The sequence below is a fragment of the Garra rufa genome, chromosome 1, assembly GCF_049309525.1.
Source record: "Garra rufa chromosome 1, GarRuf1.0, whole genome shotgun sequence".
Lineage (NCBI taxonomy): Eukaryota > Metazoa > Chordata > Actinopteri > Cypriniformes > Cyprinidae > Garra > Garra rufa.
Window position 1 is genome coordinate 57932699 of NC_133361.1, and position 24259 is coordinate 57956957.

At 42.3% G+C, this 24259-nt stretch overlaps 1 protein-coding gene across 1 annotated transcript in view; it reads right to left on the reverse strand.

Annotated features, from left to right (window-relative positions):
• The window catches only part of cep112 (centrosomal protein 112), a 192039-nt gene that overhangs the window by 118414 nt on the left and 49366 nt on the right, over positions 1-24259 (reverse strand). Inside the window, 5 exon segments of the mRNA XM_073834124.1 lie at positions 6263-6342; positions 17891-17950; positions 18565-18657; positions 20532-20661; positions 20964-21118. Of these exon segments, the coding sequence (XP_073690225.1) occupies positions 6263-6342; positions 17891-17950; positions 18565-18657; positions 20532-20661; positions 20964-21118 (518 nt within the window).

The following is a 24259-nucleotide window of genomic DNA, read 5'->3' on the forward strand; positions in this document are numbered from 1 at the left end:
TAGGTAGCAGACCTGGAATCCTGGGTGCTCGTTAGCCCAATGACTGTTTAATTAGCTCGATGAGGGCTGCAGCGTAAATGCGGTTGCCTATTGACACAAATGGGCATCTGTGTTGTCCATTGCTCAAGCGGGGCTAATTTATTCATCCTAAGCCGTGTGTGTCTGCCACACTAACGCGCACGTCAGATAACGGCGCTCGTTTCATCTCGACACTTTAAAGCAACGTCGGAGAAAAAAAAAAACACAATTCAGCAGATGAAAGGAAGCGTTGTGCTATACGGAAAAAGACATGCAAAACGTCCTGGAACGGTTTTAAATTACATATGTGCCAATGACAGCCAGACCTGATTTCTTACGCTTAATAGTTGTCCCATTTAAGTGTTTTTTCTTCTTTTTTTTACAAACAATAAACTCCTGTTAAATTTGTAACTAAAAATCACATGGTTAAATTGTGATGCAACAGAATAAAATACTGTAGCATCCTTTATGTTAGATCAATGCAGATATTTTAAATATGCTATAAAATAATCAATAATTATACAATATTTAATTTATATTGTGCTGTAGTATAGTAATTTTGTACACATTTTTTTTGCACATGCAGACCCCCCTCCCCCCCCCGCCCCCCAGATGACACAATACTGTAAATATGGATATACTTTGACGTTGCAAATGTGCCTGAGAAAAAGTACGCAATCCAACACCTAAACATGAGGTGTGCTTTATATTGAAAGGGTCCTATTATGCTTTTTCACTTTTTTAATTTTAGCCAGTGTATGGTGTGTATGTTTGGACATAAAAAAAAAATCTACAAAGTTACAAATCTCAAAGTCCACTCTAAAGGGAGATATTAAAAAAAAATCCCTTTTCAAGAACTACAACAAATGTCTCTGTTGGACTACAGCGTTTGTTTTCTGGATGCTATGATGTCACAACGCGGTCCATTAGAATATCATTCAAATAAATCCCACCTTCAGAAATTTGAATCATTGGCGGGTGGGGACGGACGAGGTGGGGGATTCGCCTAACTTTAGCAATGTAGCATGGACAGCCGCTTCTGGGATGCTTCAGCGAGCCGCAGGGTGGCTCGTATAAACGCAAGCATTGACTAAAGTGTCCACGAACTGCTCCAGTAGCCGTGTCGGCGCCACGCCATTGACGTGTGCGTTGTGGGGCAACGTTTGTTTACAGGAGCAAAGGAAGCAAAGTTTTCTTACTTTAGCAAAGGAAAACTAGTTTCCTCCTGGCTTATATCGAAATTCTCCGACATTTTCCTTTACAAATTCTCATTTTGTACGTCTAATTTGTGACCATTGCTTTGTTTTGATCTCTTCACTGCGCGTTCACGTTCATTACTTTCAAGCGCCGCATGCGCATCAACAACATCATTAGTCATCCGCCCGGAGCTGCTTCTGTGTACAACAGTGAGTGCAAGCTAGATTAAAGTGATTGTTACGTGTTAAATATTGATATTTTTCTTACAAAAGTGCATCGATTCGCTACAGGAGGCCTTTATTAACCCATCAGAGCTGTGTGAGGCACTTTCTATTATGGATGGATGCACTTTATTGGACTTGTTTTGGACTGATGAAGAGAAACACCCGCGCATGCAATTCTAAAGCATGGAAATAAACATGTTATACTCTAGTTTAGTTAATGTATTAATATTAATAAGGTGAGTCTGGAAGTCTTACAGTATGTTTATTTGATGGTGATTTCACATTTCTTGTTTGTATAAAGGCTAAATAAAAATAAAAGATGAACATTAATTTATTTGTACCATTTTTTCTAAAATATTACATAGTTTTATAGAAGGAGGTTTCATAGATTTGGCAAATTCATTTTTCAGAAGTTTGTATAGACATCTATTGTGGGGGCTCTTGGCAGTAATTCTGAGGCTTTTAAAAATATTGTTTATATCAATATCAGAATTATTATTGTTTCGACCAAAATTAAGAAATATATCATGATATACATTTTGGCCATAACGTCCAGCCTTATGATCCAAAGAAAGATTCTACATACATGAGCAGTTTCTGATCTAATTTCAAAATCTGAAGCAAAAAAATAGTCTAACTTTACCTTTGTGAAATTATGCTACATGAAAAATATCTGCAGGAAACAAAAACAGCACACTGGTTGATTGAGAGCACAAATTCCCTCTCTGACAGCAGGTGGTGCTAATGGAACAGCCGCGATACAGTGTTTCCCTGGTTCCCGCTGCAAACAAAGCGTCACTGCGCCTAAATACTTTAATATGGATAATACAGTGGCAAGATGAAAAGAAAATACCACCTAAGGTTTTCTGAGTTCCCCTCAGGGATAGATTCATATAAACACCCCCCACCCCCCAATTAAATTTTATGGATTTTATTCCAATATTCCGCGCATCGTGAACAGTGAGCTTGCTTTGCCAGTATTTTCTCCTCTTTGCGTTCATCTCCAGCATCTCTGAGCTTTGTTAATGTCCCATTACAGACTTTATAATATTTCCACACAAATGACATTTTGGAAAATACTTGCAATGCAGTTTGTGTGCAGGTCCGGAACAGAGATCGGCTGAAATGAAATAAAACAAAAAAGCTGATTGCTAATCACGTGTTTGGAGCAGAAACTGGCCAGTTACGATTTATGGCAGTTCGAACATTTTCTACTTACTAGCATTATTTCTTTCAGGCTTGGCTAAAGGAGAACACATTTTTTTATTTTATTTTTTTAAATAATATTTTTTTCAGGACAACTACAACATTTTCCAGGACATTTTCAATGTGTTTTCCAGGACTGGAAAGTTTATCATCAATTTTCCATGGTTTCCAGGTTTTCCAGGACGCGTGGAAACCCTAATATAACTCTGATTGGATTCGTCTGAAAGGAAGTCATATACACCTAGGATGGCTGGAGGGTGAGTAAATTATGGGCTAATTTTAATTTTTGGGTAAACTACCACTGTAAGGGAAATAACCAACAATAATTTTTGTCAAAATATTTTTTTATATTTAAGAATATTTATTTATTTATCATATTTAAATATTATTTAATTTCTTTATTTCATTTTAATTTTATTTCCTTTATTTAATTTTGCAATTGTTTTACAAATACATGTATGCCACATCTAAGCATCTAAACAGTCTGTGTAAATAAACACGACTGATACAGCTAAGTTTATTATAAAAATGGCCCTTAGAAAGATTAAAAATGCCCCTTTCTGACCCTGATCTGTACATGATCTTATACTGTAATGCGGTTACTCAGAGAAAAGAAATGATGCTAAACCATCCCTAGGGAGAAGCACATACAGCACCACTTCGTCTTTTGCCTTCTTTTCCAAAAAACGTGTTGATGAAAACACATTTTAAGTTACACTAGAAAATAAATCTGAAAGTGTGTCATGGAAATGTTTTCCTGTAAAAACTATTAATTCAGGACCAGGTCTCATACTCCGGGAGATGATGATGTCACATGTCCACTGGCAGAGTTAATGACTGAAATCTAATTAAACACGTAGAGTTACTGCCAAGAGTGCGCGATGCACCAGGACAAGGGCCAAACAAACAAACAGCAAATAATGAGCTCATCTGTGGGTCGAGTCCAGCCTGATGTCATTCTTCAATCTAAATGGGAGGTTTTCCACCAGTGTTTAGACACTGTAAATAATCTCACATCTGCGCCTGGTGGGTATGTTGAACGTGGCACGCAGCTTGTCAGGGGAGTTTTGCTCATTTTCGGTGAGTGACAGTGAAAAAGCGAGGCCAGACGAACTCAAACAGCGTCTAACCTGAAGTGTGCGATTCCACCCGGCACACAAACCCTGCGAGCTTCCTCAGAACGCCATCCTAACCACTTCCACATCTCCCGCTGCATTCCTGCGGTTGGGAACGGGCTCCGGGAGCACAGGCAGTAACCCCACGCTAGCTCCACATCTAAGGACTCTGCTGTGGGCCAGGAGATGGCCTTCCCAAAACAGGACTTAGAGCAGAGCCTCTTCCACAGCCCCATAATCCAGTCCAGACCACAGCATTGTTCACATTTTACTGGTCTCTGCTAGCACACAACAATACTGGAGCACGGCTGGATATTACGGCTCCAGAGCAGTCAGGGAGGCAAGACTGACCAAATATTGCCCTTGGACACTCAAATGAAAGAAGCATTTGTGTATCCAAATAACAGTATAATAAATAATATTAAAACATTTTATGCAAGGTTTATTGTAACAGTGTACCAGAGTTAGAGTTAACTAAAACTAAAATTAAAACCATAAAAAAAAAAAAAAAAACATTTTGTTACTTGGAATATAATAAACTGTATCTAAAAATAACATAAAATATAGTTTTTTTTATTTGATTTATTTGATTTGATTTATTTATTTGATTTATAAGTTTCCAAGTTGCCATTTCTCATTTAAATTGAACTAAATAACTAAAACAAAAATGTAAATATAATAATAATAATAATAACACTTCAATCACCCCACCATCAATTGGCTATGCACAGGAGCTCCTCGCAAGATTTCTGATCAGGGAGTAAGAAGGTTAGTTGAAAGAGCAGCCCAAGAGCCAAGGACCACTCGAAAAATGCTCCTAAAAGATTAGGAGGCAGCAGGTACTGTTGTCACAGAGAAAACAAAAAGCCTCCATGTACACTCACTCTGAAAGACTCCAATATTGAAGAAAAGGCATGTTGAAGCTCATTTGAAGTTTGACACACAATGAATTACTGGGAGAATGAAAAAAAAAAATCTAACTTTTTGGCAATAATACCACAAGCCATGTCTGGAGGAAAAATGGCTCTGCATACAGTATGCCTCTAAAAATAGCATACCAACAGTGAAGTTTGGAGGTGAAAGCATCATGGTATGGGGCTGTTTTTCTTCTTATGGTACTGGCAAAATCCATATTATTGAAGGGAAGATGAATGGAGTCACGCACTGGGAAATTCTTCAGATGAATCTGTTGCCATCCACCAGGATGATAAGGATAAAACGTGGATGGACCTTCTAGCAGGACAACCATCCAAAACGATATAAATCCAAAACGATATATATGCAAAAGAGACTCTGAATTGGTTCCAGAGGAAGAAAATAAAGTTATTGGAATGACCCAGGCAATCACTAGACTTAAACCCAATGGAGCATATTTGTGGAAGAAACTGAAGATCATGATTCACAAGAGGGTCCCGGAATATTCAAGATTTAAAGTCTTGAAGACTTTTCCACTAAGTAATTAATACAATTTCATTAGGGGTGTTCAATGCTTTTTTCCTATATAATTTCACTTTATTACACATATTTTTTATTCATTGTAATATTATGATTTCTTCATCTCTGTAGATTTCTTGTGTTAAAGGATTAGTTCACTACCAGAACAAAAATGTACAGATAATGTACCCACCCCCTTGTCATCCAAGATGTTCACATCTTTCTTTCTTCAGTCATAAAGAAATTGTGTTTTTTGAGGAAAACATTTCAGGATTTCTCTCCATATAATGGATATGTATGGTTATGGTATATCTGTTATTGACAATTTATATACTTTTTAACCTCAAATGCTCATCTTGCCTCATCTTTAAAGCCTTTAAAATAGTCCTACAATGCTGTTTTACCTTGTTTTGTCAATGGCGTTTGATCTTCTTTATATGTTCACTTTGTAAACACTGGATGGTACTGCAGTGTTGTAGGACGATTTTGAAGTTGAGGAAGAAAACGAGATGGGAGTTTTTCGACATACCCTAACTGTATTGACCCGGATCACACAGACTACACATGCGCATCGCAGAGACGAGACAAGACAAGCATATGAGGTTAAACAGTATATAAATTGTACATTTTTGTAGAAAATAACCGATCATTTCACTAGATAAGACCCTTCTTCCTCGGCTGGGATTTAGTGCCCTTTGAAGCTGCATTTAAACTGCATTTTGGAAGTTCAAACTTGGGGGCACCATACATATCCATTATATGGAGAGAAATCCTGAAATGTTTTCCTCAAAAAAACATAATTTCTGTACAACTGAAGAAAGAAAGATATGAACATCTTGGATGACAAGGGGGTGATTACATTATCTGTACATTTCTGTTCTAAAGTGAATTAATCCAAACGTCTTGTCAAAATTTCATGGGTATTGCTGCATTGGAACTGTGTTTATTGAAAAAAATGTTAAGGTGTTGAATACTTGTTTCTCCCACTGTACACACACATATGTCTTACTGACTATATTGTATTTTGGAGTGGAGACTGTAATAATGCCAAGTTTAGGTGTTACGTACCTGAGTGAGTCCTCCATCTTGTTCACCTTCCTCCTGCTGTCTGCTCGCTCCTTTTCCAGCTCGGCCTGAAGCGTCTGCAGCTGTGACAGGACAGCAGAAGTGTCAATCACTCAACACGCTTTATCAGCTCCCGCCCTTCAGCATAACTAAACAGAGCTGATCTAATTTTCTAAAGGTCAGAGGTCAATCGTGAGCAGCCGTTGGCAGACGGCTGGCCTGCAGGTGTATACGGCCTCTGCTTTACAGATGTGCCCTTGACAGAGGTCCGCCTCACCGTCCTGCTTTATGACCAGAACGGCCCTTTGAAGGTGGGGCGGCAGGCAGCAGCCAGGTGTCTGAGACTGATCTTAAAACTTATCTTCACCTGATTGTGTCGGCCCAATTATTAAAGCAGCCTTTTTATGACAGTTCTGAAGCTTTGAAGACTTTTGAAAGGGAGCCGCTTGGCAGCAGCTCCTATAAGTCTCATAATTAGTGGGGCAATCAGGTCGGACTATGACTGTCCAAGTTATGCTCCCCTTTCATTTGGGAAAACACTTGGGACACTCATGAGGCTGTGCTTTGACAAACACCAACTGGTCTCTGTTTCCACAGATTTTTGGTAATCTGATCACAAGTGATCAGTGCTAAATACACTATATATGTTTTGTGATCAGATCACTGAAATCACATACGGGTGTAGTCAAAAAGGCAAGCGTCCTGAATGTGTCCTGGACCGCAATGAAGCTTGCTTCCCAAAAGTGGTTAAAGGAGACACATGTGAAATGCATGTTAGTAATATAAATGGTATTGCATTTCACCTGACCACTTGTGATCGGATCACTGAAAATGCTGAAAATCTTAATACCAAGGCCAATCAGCCAATCAGCAATAGATTTTACAGCCTCAAATGTTCACAGCAACAAAGTGAACTAGAGCAATTGAAAGCAGAGCAAATGCTTTTATGTCTAACTAAAATGGCCTGCTTTGGTTTATAAAGCTTCTGAGACGGGTGGTGATTGTTAAGACTGGTCAGTCTCCTAAACTGCTACTTAGGTTTATTATAATTGTCTCAATTTAATAACTACAGCTGTCAGCGTATAAAACATATTCAATTTTACAGATCATTTTAAATCTAAGAGAATTTCACACCTCCTGACTCAATTGAAAATTATTAGGATTTTTTTTTCTACAATTCCTCAATTAACTGCAACTAAACCTCACTAAATCATACTTACTGAGAAAAGGCACACAGAATGAGTGCCTTTTTTTTCGTGCCAGTTTTGCACAACTTTATTTTGAGCAGTTATGGCTTCACAACCTTCTAAAAAGAAAAGTTTGGTGGCGGTTAAGCGCCCACATAGACAGTGTGTCCCTCCCTGCCAACGCTTCATTGTTGGTGGGGATACACACAGTCTATGCATGGTTTGCTTGGGACCGGAAAGCCCTCTTCGAGGAGGGGGCTTTCACCAGCGTTCCCCGCGGGTCTGGCCCCGCTTCGCTGCACTCGTGGGGTTCGCAGCTCGATCTGCTGGAGGGTATGGAGACGGGTGACCCCCTATCTCCTCCCTCACTCAGCGGTTCGAGCGATCTCCTCTTGGATGCGGAAGCCCGCGCTGCGGTTTCTTCCCCCCAAGAGGAGATTCCAGAGCTTCTCATATCTTCCTCCGAGGAGGTTGATGTTGAAAGCCTGGAAACCCAACCGCCACCCCGTTCGCCTCACTACGAGGAGGTCGTGGAGGTGCTGTCTAACGCGGTAGCCAAGTTAAACATCTCATGGCCCGCTGAACAACATCATGAGCCGCAGCGAAGCAGACTTGATGATCGCTTCCTGCGGACAAAGTCACCACCCCCCAAACGGAGCCTTCCCTTCTTCCCTGATCTTCACAAAGAGCTATCTAGATCATGGGAGAAGCCGTACTCCTTCCGCCTCTATAACCCCGCAGAAAATTATGGTAATGTGGGGGGTGCGGAGGAGTGCGGATACAGGACGATGCCACGGGTTGAACAGACGCTTGCGGGCTATCTGTCACCCGGCTCGGCATCGTCCCTGAAGGCTCCGTCCTTGCCCACCAAGCCACTTAAAACTACATCTAGCCTGGTGGGCAAGGCATACACGGCAGCAGGTCAGGCTGGTTCATGCTTACACACCATGGCCATCCTTCAAGCATACCAAGCCGACCTGCTGAAGGAGTTTAACGAAGGCGAGGAGGTTAACATCACAGAGATGCGGCGCACTGCAGATCTCGCTCTCCGCGCCACCAAGGAGACCGCCCGCGCTGTGGGCCGGTCTATGGCAGCCCTGGTGGCCGCGGAGAGGCATCTCTGGTTGACCCTGTCCGAGCTAAAAGACAAGGACAGGGCAACACTCTTGGACGCCCCCCTGCATCCCTCCGGCCTCTTCGGTGCCTCGGTGGACACAGTTGTCGACAGGCACCAGGAGGCCCGTAAGCAGGCAGCGGCGTTCAAGACATACCTCCCTCGCCGAGTTTACTCCTCTGAGGCTGCTAGACGGGAGCAGCCTCAGCCGTGTACGAGCTCCTCGTACAGAGAGGCACAGAAACATAGCGTTGCCGCCCGTGCTCCTCCGGCCAGGCCTAGAGGGCAGGGTCAGCAACGCTCTAAGCCGGGGGCCTCTAAGAAGAGGCCCGACCTGAGGGTCGTCCTCCAATCGAAGAGGTCCTCGGCTAAGCGGCCCTGACGGTTGTGGGTCTCAGGGCCGATGAGGGCAGCCCCTCTCGAGGGGGCTTGCGTTGCACCACAGTTTATGGTCACCAAGCCCCCTCGGGGCCCTCAGGAGATTTGTCAGCTAACCCTGCCAGTGTTACAGGGCGCGGCAATCTCCCGCAAACTTCATTCTCTAGCTGTTCCGCCCGGAAACGTAGCGGCCCTGGAGAGTTCGCAACCCCCACGGGGGTCCTCAAAGGAGCTAGTTCAGGAGCATCCTGCCAGCTTGCTGTTACAGGTCTTCGAATTAGTTCCTCAAACAAATCTAGAAACCAGTCTCGAGAGACTGGTTCCCTTAGTAAACTTTCTGGCAGCGTGGAAACTACTGCCAAATGTTTCTATGTGGGTCCTGCGTACTGTAGAAAAAGGCTATTCCATTCAGTTCGGCGCCAGGCCGCCGCCTTTCAGCGGGGTATTTCCAACTCTAGTGAGCCCCGATCAGGGTCTGGTAATGGAACAGGAAGTAGTGTAGTGAACAACGGTCGAAATGGCATTCCAAGGATCAGTTTATGGCAGGCCCCCTTCTCTATCTGCCAGGGTGAAGGGATTGGATCTTGGTTGAGGAACATAAACAAATGTTCAGAAACATCAGATAAGATGCCAAGACAACTACCAGACACCTCTAACAGAACAGGAAGGGAGACCTTCTGCAACCACGACCACCTAAGAGAGGACTTCTCATTGGACTACGGATTGACCCTCTCCAATCCTAAGGTTTGGGAATGACTGCCATAAAAATTCCTTCAGGATGCAACAGCAGTGGCCGAAACAAAGAAGGCCACAAAGATCCATCCAAATCCATTCATACATATGTTTGGGGACCTTAAATTGATGTAAACTGCAACAGATTCACTTCACCCTTTGATAAAGTACAGTGTATGTTGATAGCCATTGACTGTTAACCTAACAGTTCACAGAAGCAGGCGTATTAACATATTATGATATGAATAAGTGATTGTTCAACAGTTTTCTATCATGTTTGGACTCTTTTTGCTCCTCATAATGTGGGTAACAATTTGAAAGAGGTTTGGTAAAGAAATGTTGCATTGGGTAAATTGTAAAAGACACTGTCTAACTTTGTACTCTACTATATGCAAATGAGTTCCACACTAGGGCGGGTAACACCATGGCCACCTCAGACACAAGTGGCCAATCACATCCCTGGAATGGAGAGGCGCTAGATTCCAGTCTCCTCCTCATCAGAAAGAGATAAAGGTAGCCTCCGAAAAGATAGTCCTTGTACTGCGTCTAAGACCCGTAAGGGAAGAGACATTAAAGTCCATGTTGCAAGTTAAAAAAAATTTCGAGATAAACATATATTCGTGTATGAAAATACAATACAAACCGTTAATGCAGGATTTGAAAATATTTTACAAGACATAAGGGCACAAATTTAGAAGACAAAGTGACGATTTCCTTGACCGCTCTCAAAAACAGCTTTTTTTCCACACCGCGTCATATGACGTCACGACAGGTAGTCGTTCGCCTAGCTCTGTTGCTATTCAGTAGGAGCAGTCGTGAGTTAGTGCGTTTTCAGTCGTTATTTTTAATTTCAATTTATCATCGTCATGGTAAATTATTGTATTTATGGAGGGTGTGCAAACTCCAGCCTGTCAGGACATCATGTCCACTGGTTTACTTACAATAAAAAGAACGGCGCTGTCTTCCGGATCTGGGTGCGTTTGTGCGGGCGAAGAGACGAGCCTATAGTAATGCATCTGCTTCGAAAAACGCGTTCACTTTACACCGGATGATTATCATCCCGGCGATATGATACAGTTCAATATGGGATGCCGAAGCAAGAACCAAGTGAGGCTCAAAACTAGTGCAGTTCCTTCAGTGCACACAGCACCTTCATCGGCTCGCGGTCAGCCTGGTTCGTCCGAAGCCGTCAGAGATTCAGCTCGACGAAAACCTGAACTGTGCACCGTAAGTCTTGTTTTTTCTTCTCATAACTTCGCAAAACGACCAAATCCGTGAACATATTTATTTAAATAATGAGATACAACGAGATGTGTATAAGTCGTGGTAAAGCACTGTACCTAGCTTGTAGGCATTAGCAATGTAAGTTTAAGAACCATGTAAAAATGGTACCATATGAGAAGGCATTACTGGTCAGTTATCCTCCGTTTGTTAATATTATAATCATCAAGTCTACAGCTTAGTCACATTGTTTGCACAGCTAATTTGTGATTTTTTTTGTCATGTGTGTTTTTAGGGTTTTGGGAGACATTGCAAGACATGAGGCTGTGTGAAGATCTGAAGCAGTGGAGGCCAGCTGTTATTAACCACCTCTAAAATAACACATTAGTGTGATACCCACACTGAAAATATTTTTCTTTCAGTTGTATATGTTTGGTACATCTACATATATATATATATTAACAGTTGCAATGTGTTTTAAGTTGGGTATTAACAGTACTATGAAATAATATTTACGATTTATTGCTGTATAAATTAAACTGAATTGAATGAGCCATAAATGCAGATCTGCTTGATATGTGTTGTTAACCTCATAAAAACATTTATACATTAAGACAATTTGTGATTGTGATTATTTTTTTATTGTTTGTCACCAAAATGGGGCCATTCAAAACCTTTATAAAGTAATCCTTCCTCTGTAACCTGTTTAATAGCTGACACAACACATGCAGGTAAGGGCTTCCTGATGAATACCAGCAGACAACTTGACTGTATGCTGTCAATATTAATTGTCTTATACCAATGGCATTAAAAAGTTTTACTTTATAGGTATTTGTGACCTAAATATAGTCAACCTGTAATTGAGATTACATTTTACTGTTTATTTGTACGTACAAGTATTTTGATCAGAGTAAATTATCTCTACCATAAACTTACTCATGCCCCTGCCTGAAATGCATATAAGCTATCTATTTTGATTTCAGACAGCAAGCCTCAAAGTGCAGAGTCAGAGACAGCACATCAAGTTTGGGGGCATTTCCCATAGAAGCATATAATAAAACAAAAAGGTGTTTATCTCTCGCGTGCGCGGTAATAAGAACCCGCTATATCACGTAACGTTGGATATTAACGAGTATGACACGCTTGATCAACGATTATTCGTTTGTGTTACAGGTAAGTAGAATCAATACTTCTAGATGACCAATGCTATGATTTTGCCCGATTAGATATCGTCAGCTAACACTGATCTCTCTCAGAAACCTGCCCTGTTCTCCTCACATTACAACTTAATTTGTCTCTGACCGCTGTTCTGTTTAATCCTGGCATGTCCCTGCACTCTTGGCCACATAACCGGCTCATATTTGTGTCTGTGGTTCGTCATACGAGTGTAAATAAACATTTTAAATGTTCTCCGCGTCCGAACAGTCATTGCGATCCATTGTTTTCCTATGGTTTACATTGACCGCTCTACCGGCCGTGACGTCACTACCGCTTTCGCCAGTTTTTTAGATGCGGAAGTAAAATTCTCTCTCAAAAACGACTCCAGAAGCCTAAATAGCGTATTTTGAATTATATTTTCAAGAAAAACTGGTTCCTACACTATTTATCTACACGTTCATTCACAGTGATCTTCAACTTGAAAGATGGACTTTAACAGTTACACCGTTCTGAGTCTGAGCCCCGCAAGGGAAGAGACATTAACAGATACAAGGTCCTGAGTTTCTGGCCTGACGAGGAAAGAGACTCCAAGACAGCTAAGGTTCCGCTCAGCTCTTGAGTAAACCTTTTATATTGAATTCGGCTGCCCTTCAGTTGCAAAGGACCCAGCAGGGACGGACCCCGTCTGACTCTTGCCACTCCGAAAGCAGCGCAGCCCAGTCCGCAAAGGACCTCCACATTGGCAGACACTGCCTTAACCACACGGCTCCTCAACGACGCAGCCCGGCTGCAAAGGACCCTGTGGAGAGCCATCTGACCCAGCTGCCCGGTCCACGCCCTAAGGACCCTCTTTGGCACAACAGAAGTCCAGCATCCTCCAGGTCAGCGCCTCGACGGCTACCGGAATGCAACTCTGTGCCCTCCCCACTATATGGAAACCGCATCACCAGTGGAAGACGTCTCTGCCGCCGGACTGATCACCCGACCAAGTGGAACGTAACTATAAACTTACCAAACCTCTTTCCTAAAGACCTTGGCTTAGTTTATACCTGCAGCCTATGTTTTCTAACCTGTTTAGATAACATTTACTTGTGGTCAGCATTACAAATGATAGCTATATTGTTTGTTCCGAGATAAATACGCAGTTATTTATCATTAAACCTACCAGAGCCATTAAGTGGGTTTCCCATAGACAACATTACCATAGAAACCTCTTATATTGCTACTTTCAGCTCAACAGCATTGCATTCTGCCATTCTGCGTTCATTCCATTTTGTTAGTTTCTACACTTTATTTGGTATCTTCTTTCACATTTAGTTGCCTATTATCTATTAGCAGTGTGTATTCATTTATTGGTTTATCACTAGTGTTGTATTTACTCTTGCATATCTATTGTTAATAAATTTCATTAATTTTATTACAATTGTGTTTTCATTGTGTTGATGATTCAAGGCTCTACTAGCTAGCTAAACCACCAAACTTTCAGATAAATCAGTTGACCAACTCCTTCCAGGGTGCAAGTCTCAATTTATTGACCTATTGCCAAATTAACAGTCTTTGACTGATACACTGAACCCAGTGAGGTGGGAATTGGTCATCTGATAGACTCACAAATGCACCTTGAGTGACGTGTGACCCAAAATCACAGCATCATTGGTGACGTGAGCCCCGTTTACTACAGTAGAAACTCTTCTGAGGAAGGAGGCCATCGAGGTGGTCCCTCCTCAAGACAGAGAGTCCGGGTTCTACAGCCGGTACTTCATTGTTCCCAAGAAGGATGGAGGGCTTCGGCCCATTTTAGATCTCAGGCAACTGAACCGCTCAGTCAGGAAACTGAAGTTCAGAATGCTTACTGTCAAGCATGTCGTGTCACAAATCAGGTCCGAGGACTGGTTTGTCACGATAGATCTAAAAGACGCATACTTTCACGTCTCCATCCTTCCTCAACACAGGAAGTTTCTCCACAATACAGAGTGCTGCTCTGGCTCCTCTGCGACTCCAGGGCATCCGCATACTTAACTACATAGACGACTGGCTCATCCTGGCCAGCTCGGAGCAGTTAGCGGTTCAACATCGAGGTGTTGTTCTCGCTCACATGAAAGAATTGGGGTTGAGACTCAACGCCAAGAAAAGTGTGCTTTCTCCATTACAGAGGACCACTTACTTAGGCGTGGTGTGGGATTCGACCACGATGCAGGCACGAATGTCACCTGCTCGGATCGAGTCGATCCTTACTGCAGTAAATGCGGTCAAGCTAGGCCTGTCACTCACTGTCAAACAGTTCCAAGTACTGTTAGGTCTTATAGCAGCCGCTTCCAACGTGATATCTTTGGACTGCTGCACATGAGACCACTGCAGTGGTGGCTCAAAACCAGGGGGTTCTCCCCGAGGGGAAACCCGTTCCGCAAGATCAAGGTCACGCGGCGCTGCCTACGTGCCTTGGCCATGTGGAAGAAACCCTGGTTCAACTCTCAGGGTCCGGTATTAGGAGCTCCTTGCCGCCGCGTCTCGCTAGCGACAGATGCTTCCCTCACCGGGTGGGGGGCGGTCATGAGTGGCCGCTCAGCCCAAGGCCTATGGAGCGATCACCATCTCTCCTGGCACATAAATCGCCTAGAGATGCTGGCCGTATTCCAGGCCCTGAAGTGTTTCCTTCCAGACCTGAGAAACCGTCACGTGCTGGTCCGTACAGACAGCACTGCGGTGGTTTACTACATAAACCATCAAGGAGGACTCCGCTCACGCCCCTTGTACAAGCTGGCGTACCGGATCCTCCTATGGTCTCAAGGAAAACTTCTCTCCCTGAGAGCAGTCCATATTCCTGGACATCTGAATGTGGGAGCAGACGTCCTGTCGAGGCAGGGGCCGAGGCCCGGGAATGGATGCTTCACCCAGAGGTGGTGAAGCAGATCTGGAGAGTGTTTGGCCAGGCTCAGGTGGATCTTTTTGCGACTCGAGAGACATCACAATGTCCCCTCTGGTACTCTCTAGTTCCTCCAGCTCCTCTGGGACTGGACGCTATGGTACAGACGTGGCCGAGGCTTCGTCTGTACGCCTTTCCCCCGATCGCTCTGCTCCCGGGAGTTCTGGAAAGAGTACGCCGGTTTCAAGTGCGGCTGTTGCTAGTAGCCCCGTACTGGCCGGCCCGAGTGTGGTTCTCGGACCTAGTCTCCCTCCTCGACGGCTCTCCATGGGAGATTCCCGTCAGGAGGGACCTTCTCTCTCAGGCTGGGGGCGCGATCTGCCACCCCCACCCAGAGAGGTGGAAGTTATGGGTGTGGCCCCTGAGGGGGCACAACTCATAGGATCGGGTCTCTCAACCGAGGTTGTTGAGACCCTTCTCCAATCCAGAGCTCCCTCTACGAGGAAACTTTATGGCCTTAAGTGGAACTTGTTTGTTAAATGGTGTCGCGAACACCGCTTAGACCCAGTTAACTGCCCGGTTGGTACAGTAATGGAGTTCCTACAAACTAGCCTTTCCGCAGGGCTAGCTCACTCCACCCTGAAAGTGTACGTGGCGGCTATATCTGCCTTCCACGCCCCTCACGGTGGCCTCTCAGTGGGCAGAGATCCCTTGGTCATTTGTTTCCTCCGCGGTGCACTTAGGTTGAGGCCTCGAGTGAAACCGAGGGTTCCTACGTGGGACCTAGCTGTCGTGCTAGAAGCTCTATGCAAGCCTCCATTTGAGCCCATAGAGGAGATTACAGATCGCATGCTTACCATAAAGACAGCGCTTCTGTTAGCTCTCACCTCTCTGAAGAGAGTTGGGGACCTGCAGGCCCTTTCGGTGGCCCCTTCTCATATTGACTTTGCCCCAGGGATGGCCAAAGCTTTTCTTTACCCGAGAGTCGGGTATGTTCCGAAGGTCCCGTCCCTAGCACCACAGCCAATCACGCTACAAGCGTTCTATCCTCCTCCATTCTTGGAACCGGATCACAGGAAGTTGAACTGCATGTGCCCAGTCAGAACATTAGACGCTTACGTCCACAGAGCTGCCTTGTGGCGTGAATCAGAACAACTGTTCGTCTGTTTCGGCCCTCCAAAGAGGGGCTTCCCGGCTGCTAAGCCCACTATTAGTAGATGGATCATTGATGCCATATCTACAGCTTATGAGTCCTCTGATCTCCCATCCCTGTTGGGAGTCAAGGCTCACTCCACACGAGGCCTGTCAGCCTCGAAAGCTCTGACAGCAGGTGTCCCCATTCAGGACATCTGCAATGCTGCGGGTTGGTCCTCGCCCCTGACGTTCGTCAGGTTTTATGAACTCGACCTCAGAGCCGCTCCAGGCTCCTTCGTCCTCTCGACTTAGCGAGGCTAAGTCCAAAAGAGTCAGCCACCTCCTAAGCCAGGAGGAGACTTCTCAAGGCGCATTCTTTTTGTTAAAAGAAGAGAAGTCGTTCTTCGCCATATCCTCCTCGTGTGCCTGAGGGCCGAGGAGTATTTCTGCATCCTCGTGGGCCTGAGGGCCGGGGATCACACTACCTTTTGTCCGTGAAATACTAGACAAAGGCTTATACCTCTCGCGTCCTGGTAGGGTTATCAGGCTGAGCTTATTCAGTCCCTCCTGCTCTGGCTTTCCCCAGACAAAGGACTAAGACTCCTCGTGCGCCCGAGGGCCGAGGAGTGCCTCTCGCAATGACTGGCGACCTAGCAGAGGCCTACTATCTTCCTCGTGTGCCTAAGGGCCGAGGTCTATATTGCCCTCTTGTCCGTGGAACACTAGACAATGGCTTATTCCCCTCGTGTTCTGGCAAGGCTACCAGACCGAGTGTATTTCGGTCCCTCTTGTTCTGGCTTTCTCCCAGACAAAGGACTAAGACTCCTCGTGTGCCCGAGGGCCGAGGAGTACCTCTTGCGCTGGTTGGCTACCAGGCAAAGGTTCATTACTGTCCTCCTCATGTCCCCGAGGGCCGAGGATTACAGTGCCCTCTTGTCCGCGGAATGCTAGACAAAGGACTACCTTCTCCTCGTGAGCCTGAGGGCCGTGGAACACTCTTGAGGTCGAGTGCACTGTCCTCGTGGGCCTGAGGGCCGAGGACCACTTATACCATTTGTCCGTGGAATACTAGACAATGGTTATCGCAGTCCCCCTTGTTCTGGCTACTCCCAGACAAAGGACTAAGACTCCTCATGTGCCTGAGGGCCGAGGAGTACCTCCCGCTCTGGTTGGCGACCAGACAGAGGCTGACTACCTTCCTCGTGTGCCCGAGGGCCGAGGACTACAGTGCCTTCTTGTCTGCGGAATGCTAGACAAAGGCTCTTCCTGTGCTCTGGCAAGAACCACCAGACACAACTTTTCCACCCTGGTTGAGCAGACACTGCGCAGGGCTTGGAAATTATGGGGGCGTTGGTAGTCTCGTTCCCCATAGCGTTCCATGACGCGGCTCGAGTTCCCGGAAGGGAACGTCTCAGGTTACGTATGTAACCCTAGTTCCCTGAGGGAACGGGACGCCGCATCTCGGACCATAATTCCCGCACCCTGCGGCGCTCGCTTCATTCCTAAAGAGCTGCCGCCGGCTTCAAACGCACGTGCTTTATACTTCCTGGTCGCTGACGTCACCGCGCCTGTGACGTCACTCCCGTCTTTCATTGGTTGTAGACATGATTCCGAGTGCTGCCCGCCAATGGCGTTCCCCATAGCGTTCCATGACACGGTGTCTCGTTCCCTCAGGGAACTAGGGTTACATACGTAACCTGAGACGTTTCTTGACAATCAGTGACAATTACTTTGATATTTTGTTATATAATTACATGTCCAAACACATCTTGGCTACTGTATAAAATTATTCAAAATATGATATGGCTTAAATATAATATTGTGCTTGTAAATAAATGAATTACCTTTTTGTCAGAGATGTTTTGCAGGTCTGTTACCTCTTGCTGCATCTTATTTTCTTGGTCCTGAAAAAAAAAAAAGCAAAACAAGGTTTTCACATTTTGAGCTACTGCAGTTGTTGTTCATCAGCCTGATGCTAAATATTGATTGTTTACACTTAAAGTCAACATGAAATGACAATTGCAACCCATTTTACATCTGTAATACGACATATTTCTGATTGAAACGGGGGATTTGTTTAATGGTGAAAAATCAGAGGGCTGATGATAAGGATAACAAACTATGTACTGATAAAAAGATCATAAAAACAAATATTTGTTTTCTCTGGAATAACATGCACGGATGAATTGTTCATAACAAGACTAAGGTCAATTTTGATTTCATGTTGACTTTATGGGTTGTTTGCTCTGACAGACTTGCATGATTTGCACAACAAAGCAAACAGTTATTTATTTTCACTGAGAGTTGGAACAAAAATCTGATTTGAACTTTTAACATTTTGCAAATGATCAGTGATGTGATGCAATGACTATCAATGCAACTGCAGTCAGTGGTTTGGCATTCTGCAAAATATGGCAGCCAGATGTTTGTTATTGAGTTTCAAGAGGGCAAACAGCAGTATGAACATACTCTACAAACAAAGGTATAGTGACAGGGTATAACAAGTGTAGGGACTGACCCTGAACTGTTTCTGTCTCCTGTTTTCAGCTTCCTGTATCTGCTGTTTAAGGTGAATCACAGTCTGTTCCAAATCTTCAATCACCTCTGATGCCTGACAAAAAAAAACAAACTACATTCAATAACATGTTATAAAACTTTAGGATTACAGACAATCTCTGATATCAAAAACAGTGACATTACCACTTGTCAGTATAAGCCAAGTATATGCAAGTAAATTTGTTAAGTAGATGTCTACAAAGTACATAAAAAATGGACTTAAAGTATACTCTCTCTTATTTTTAATAATAATAAAAAACTACACTAAGAACACAGTTGAATAAACTTTGTGGTAACATTTTACTTAAAGCCTTAAGGGTATAATACATTATAATTATTCATAATGTGTGTTGTAATACATTCTGTAATATCTTGTCGTAAATAATTATAACCGAACTTAAAATGCATAGTGCAACACTGAATTGATAAGTGTTATAATCAGGGTTCCCACACCTTGGTAAACTTAAAATTCAGGGACCTTTCCAGGATCGACACACTCAAATACAGAACAAAAATTTACAGATAATGTACTCACCCCCTTGTCATCTAAGATGTTCAAGTCTTTCTTTCTTCAGTCGTAAGGAAATTATGTTTTTTTGAGTAAAACATTTCAGGATTTCTCTCCATATAATGGACTTCTATGGTGCCCCCGAGTTTGAACTTCCGAAATACAGCTTCAAAGGGTTCTAAACGATCACAGCCGAGGAAAAAATAGCAAAATGATGGGTTATTTTCTAATTTTTTTTTTTTTTTTTTTTTTTTTTTTTACAATTTATATACTTTTTAACCTCAAATGCTTGTCTTGTCTAGCTCAGCAAGAATTAGATTAAAAAGTATATAAATTGTAAATGTTTTTAGAAAATAACAGATCGTTTCACTAGGTAAGACCCTTCTTCCTCGGCTGGGATCATTTATAGAGCCCTTTGAAGATATTGAATATTTAAACTGCATTTTGGAAGTTCAAACTCGGGGGCACCATAGAAGTCCATTATATGGAGAGAAATCCTAAAATGTTTTCCTCAAAAACACAGAATTTCTTAACGACTGAAGAAAGAAAGACATGAACATCTTGGATGACAAGGGGGTGATTACATTATCTGTAAATTCTTGTTCTGAAAGTGAACTACTGCTTTAATATGGGGACACATTTCAAGTGAGAGCAAGGTTACATCGTGTTAACTTGTGTCAAACACATCTATGCGATATTTTATTGATGTAACGTACAACACAAAGTACCTCAAGCGTACATAACTAATGTATAACTAATGTAAATCAAGCAAGGTAGTATGAATGGGCCACAAAGTGTTGGCAAAATAACACATTAGCGGACCGGAGGAAATAATATGGATTTTTTTTTCCAGAAAACTTCTTGCACAAAATAAATGTCTATGTATATATTTTATACATACCTGGGCCTTGAATTTTTTTTTAAGGATTCCAAGGACCCGTGGGAACACTGTATAATGTATTAATGGTTATATATACTGTATTCATGAGATTGTACAATGCATTATAAGGTGCAATACAATGCAGTATTCATGCATTAAAACTTAGAATGCTTTATAAATAAAGGCTTTAAGTAAAATGTTTATTCAATTTTTAGAATATCTTAGAAGTCCTAATAAAGCCTAATGTTAAATTCATACCATAGGAACCATGAGTTTTACTTTACTCTCTTCTGCACTTTATGTGAGTAATAATATTTGGATAGCAACAACTGATCAATAATTGAGTTTCAGTTCAGGCACTCCATTTAGGTTAAGATGCTGCAATAGAAAGTAGCTGTCAATGTAAACAGTAGAAAGTGAGGCAGGGTTTGGAACAGAGCTAATAAATCAGGAATCCTTCCTAAGATTGTATATCAAGCTGTCAATTATCACAGGGAATTAAAGTGAGTAAAGCATGTGTAGGAGCGGTGAGTGAAGATGCCTTGGCTGCAGAGAGGGCATGCTCCTGCTGGAAGTGGCTCATGTCAGCGTTATGTCTGGCTTGAAGTTTCTGCAGCGCATCTTCTTGCTGTTCTCTCATCTGCTCCATCTCCCTCTGCTGGGATACGTTCCTAAAGCATACACACAACTTTTTGGTCTTTTTAGAGTGATTAAAAATCATGAAACACAAATAGCTGCAAACTACGACCACATTGGGTTAATATTTATACTGAGCTAATTGCAAACATTGTGGGACTGCATTATATGTGAAGAATATATGTAACACTGCCTACTGTTTTGAAAAAGCCAAGTCAGGTGTGTTTATGATGCCTTACATCTGCTCTGGAGCTGAGCTATGACTTTACATTAAATCTCTGCACCTGCGATCAGTCGTATCTGAGCTTGACGGGATGATCAGGTGGTTTTCTTGTACCTGTTGTTAGCCTCTTGAAGCTCAGCGCTGATGGAGGCGATATGAATCTCTAACTCTGCTTTCTCCTGTGTGACCTTCTGCCGAAGCAGGTTCCCGTTCTCCACTTCCACTGAGAGCTGCTTCACCCGTGTCTCCAGCTCATGCAACATCTGCTCCTAGAGGAACCAAACAGACAAAGAAAGATAAGTGAAGGAGACAGAGGAAAGTACTGTAGAATGATTTATTCAAATAGTTCATACAGATGAACCTGCGAAAAAAATAAATAAAATCACAGATTCGTAGCACTGCGAAACATTTTTTAACTCTTTTCTTGACATTGATGGAATTTTCCAGCAATCTGTGTTATCACTGTTATACGGACAGTAGAGGACTCTACTAAGAATCTTCTGAAATAGTACAGAATCTCCAGATCCAAAAACAAGGGAAAGAAGAAGCAGCAACAAGTGACAGAAGCATTGCTTACACACATGTAAGCTAAAACGATCATCAAACATTCTACAGCATATAAATCAAAACTGTCTAAAACTGCCATATGACTGCGTAAGCTTTAGGGGTGTTGGTTGAACCATTCTACACCATCTATCACTTCGATCATCGTTCTGAATCTGATCTGGACATAGGCTTTGACAAAAATGCAGTTTTCTCAGCTTTTTGTTCAAAATGTTGCTTTTGTTTTCAAAATGAGGCTCTGTTGTTTTTTTGATACATATTATGTTATTGCATTCATACAACACATATACTAGGGGCCATCAAAGTTTGTGAAAATTAGAAAAAATTCTGGCACTGGCTAGAAACTTTAAAAAAAGGGGGGACTGAATAAAAAGTGTAGCGAATCGATGGGTTTTTGTAAAAAAAAATATCCATATTTAAAAAGAAATAATCACTTTTCTGTAGCTTGAGCCAAGAGAAGTCTGGTTTTCCTTTGCTAAAGTAAGGAAACTTTGCTTTGCTCGGTTTTCACAAGACTCACATGCGCATGTGCTATGCATAAGTCGTACGTCATCTGCCCGGAGCAACTGTACAATTGTTATGACAAGCTAGATTTAAGTTTTAAATATGGATATTTTTCTTACAAAAAACATTGATTCGCTACAAGAGGTCTTTATTAACCCCCTGTATTGGATGGATGCACTTTATTTGGTTTGTTATAAACTGTTGAAGAGAAACACCCAGCTATTGCCATTATAAAGCTTGGAGGAGCCAGAACAACTTTAATATAACTCCGATTGCATTCGTCTAAAAGAAGGAAGTCACATACACCTTGGATGGCAAACCCATAAATGCATGGGTGCTTCATACGATATAGATTGTTTCAAAGCAGCTTCACAGTAATAAGTAGAGGTCAACCGATGTATCGGTTTTGCCGATTAATCGGCACCGATAGTTGATTGGCGGAACTATCCGTTATCTGCAAAAATTCATGCCGATAGTCCATTGCTAGAGCGGCTGAGAAGGTCCTCATTATTCAGCAAAGTCCCTATAGTCTTTGTTATACAGCACGAGAGCAGCCTCTAGTGGCGGAAATCACTGACAGCACATACAGTTTGTTTAGACACGTGACACTTTGCGCTGCACAGAGCGCAACACTTCAAAGGCGGATTTAAAACATCAACAACAAAGCAGTGTGTACACAGTATACTGTAGTGCATGTTTTTCATATCATTACTAAGTGATTCATTTTTTGACTAGATGCTGCATTAGTGGAGAAAGGACAGCCTTATACTTTTGCCCATTTGGTGATCAAATAAACTCACAGACCCCGCTTGAACTGAACACGACGTGTCCAGTGTGTGTGTGTGTGTGTGTGTGTGTGTGTGTGTGTGATACCAGATAGCTGTGAGTTGTTCTAAACACGACGCTGCACTTTTGTCCGTTGTGACTTATATAAATTCAGACATATTTTGATTAGATAATCACAAATGTTCTAGAACAGAAGCAGTTAAATTGTGAAAGTACACAATATCCATATGTATGTAATTACAATACTGTAGCCTTTGTTTAGATATTTAAAGAGGGCTATCTTTAGCTTGATTGTTGATGTAATGGTAACACTTTGCAATATGAGTCCATTTGTAACATTAAGATTAATAAAAGCTGTAGAATATAAGTATTGTTCCTTTTTAAAGTGTGTTAATTTCTTATTTTTTCTTGTTACTTTTGTTAACAATAGTGAACTATAAACTGCAATGATCAACATATAATTAATATTAATATTTTTATTCATTTACAGAATATGGTTGAGTAGGCTACTTTTTATTTAAATAGTACTATTTATTTTCCATTCAGTAGCCATTTTAAAAACTGTCATTGATTAATTGGTATCGGCCAGTGTGGTCCAACCTAGCTATCGGTATCGGTAAAATCCAATATCGGTCGACCTCTAGTAATAAGCAGGAAAAAACTGCTTATTGTTGCAAAGTTGATTCAAATCAGTTCACGTTGCAAAGTTCATCAGTTAAGAAACAAACTCACAAGCCAGAATTCTAAATGGAAATTTATCACTGTTTCCACAAGCAGCCAAAACTGTTTTCAACATTGATAATAAGAAATGTTTCTAGAGTAGTAAATCAGATTATTAAAAAAAAAACACTGAAGACTAGTAAAGATGCTGAAAATTCAGCTTTGAACACAGGAATAAATACTATTTTAAATATGTTAAAGTTTAAAACAGTTATTTTAAATTTTATTATAAAGAGACTTCTTTCAAAAACATTTAAATATGCCAATTACTCCAAACTTTTGACTGGTAGCTCACAACTTTTTTTGAAAAGAACAGCTTGAGTGTAGTTGAACTACTTTAAATTATGAGTAGCTTGTATCTTGACAAACTACAGCTTCACAGTAGCTTCCCAACACTGATTTCCACTACAAAGAGACAGCAGAGAAAGGCAGTGAAGATCTCCTGAATGGGGAATTCTTCTGAAGATGTGATAGTGAAAGTTGAACAGTTCAGTAACAGTGAGCTTAAACAGCTTTCTAACCGCATTCATGGCCACCACACCATCCTCATCCACCTTCAAAGATCATCTGAGATCATCTTTCAAACAGCCTCAAATCTGATGCACCTGTGGGCCTCTGTTCTTTAGCACAACCCAGAGCATGCTGGGATTGAATATGAAAAAGGCATGTGAAGCAGATCAGCAGCAAAGCATGGCTCAGCCCTCAAAGAACATCTAGGATGGTCTTCATTTGAAAATGAGACAACCATATCTGACGAAATACAGGAAGGGGAAAACTTTCCATGGGACAGCAAGAGCTGTTAAACCAAAACCAGACAGCCTGCCTGAGCAGTGCTT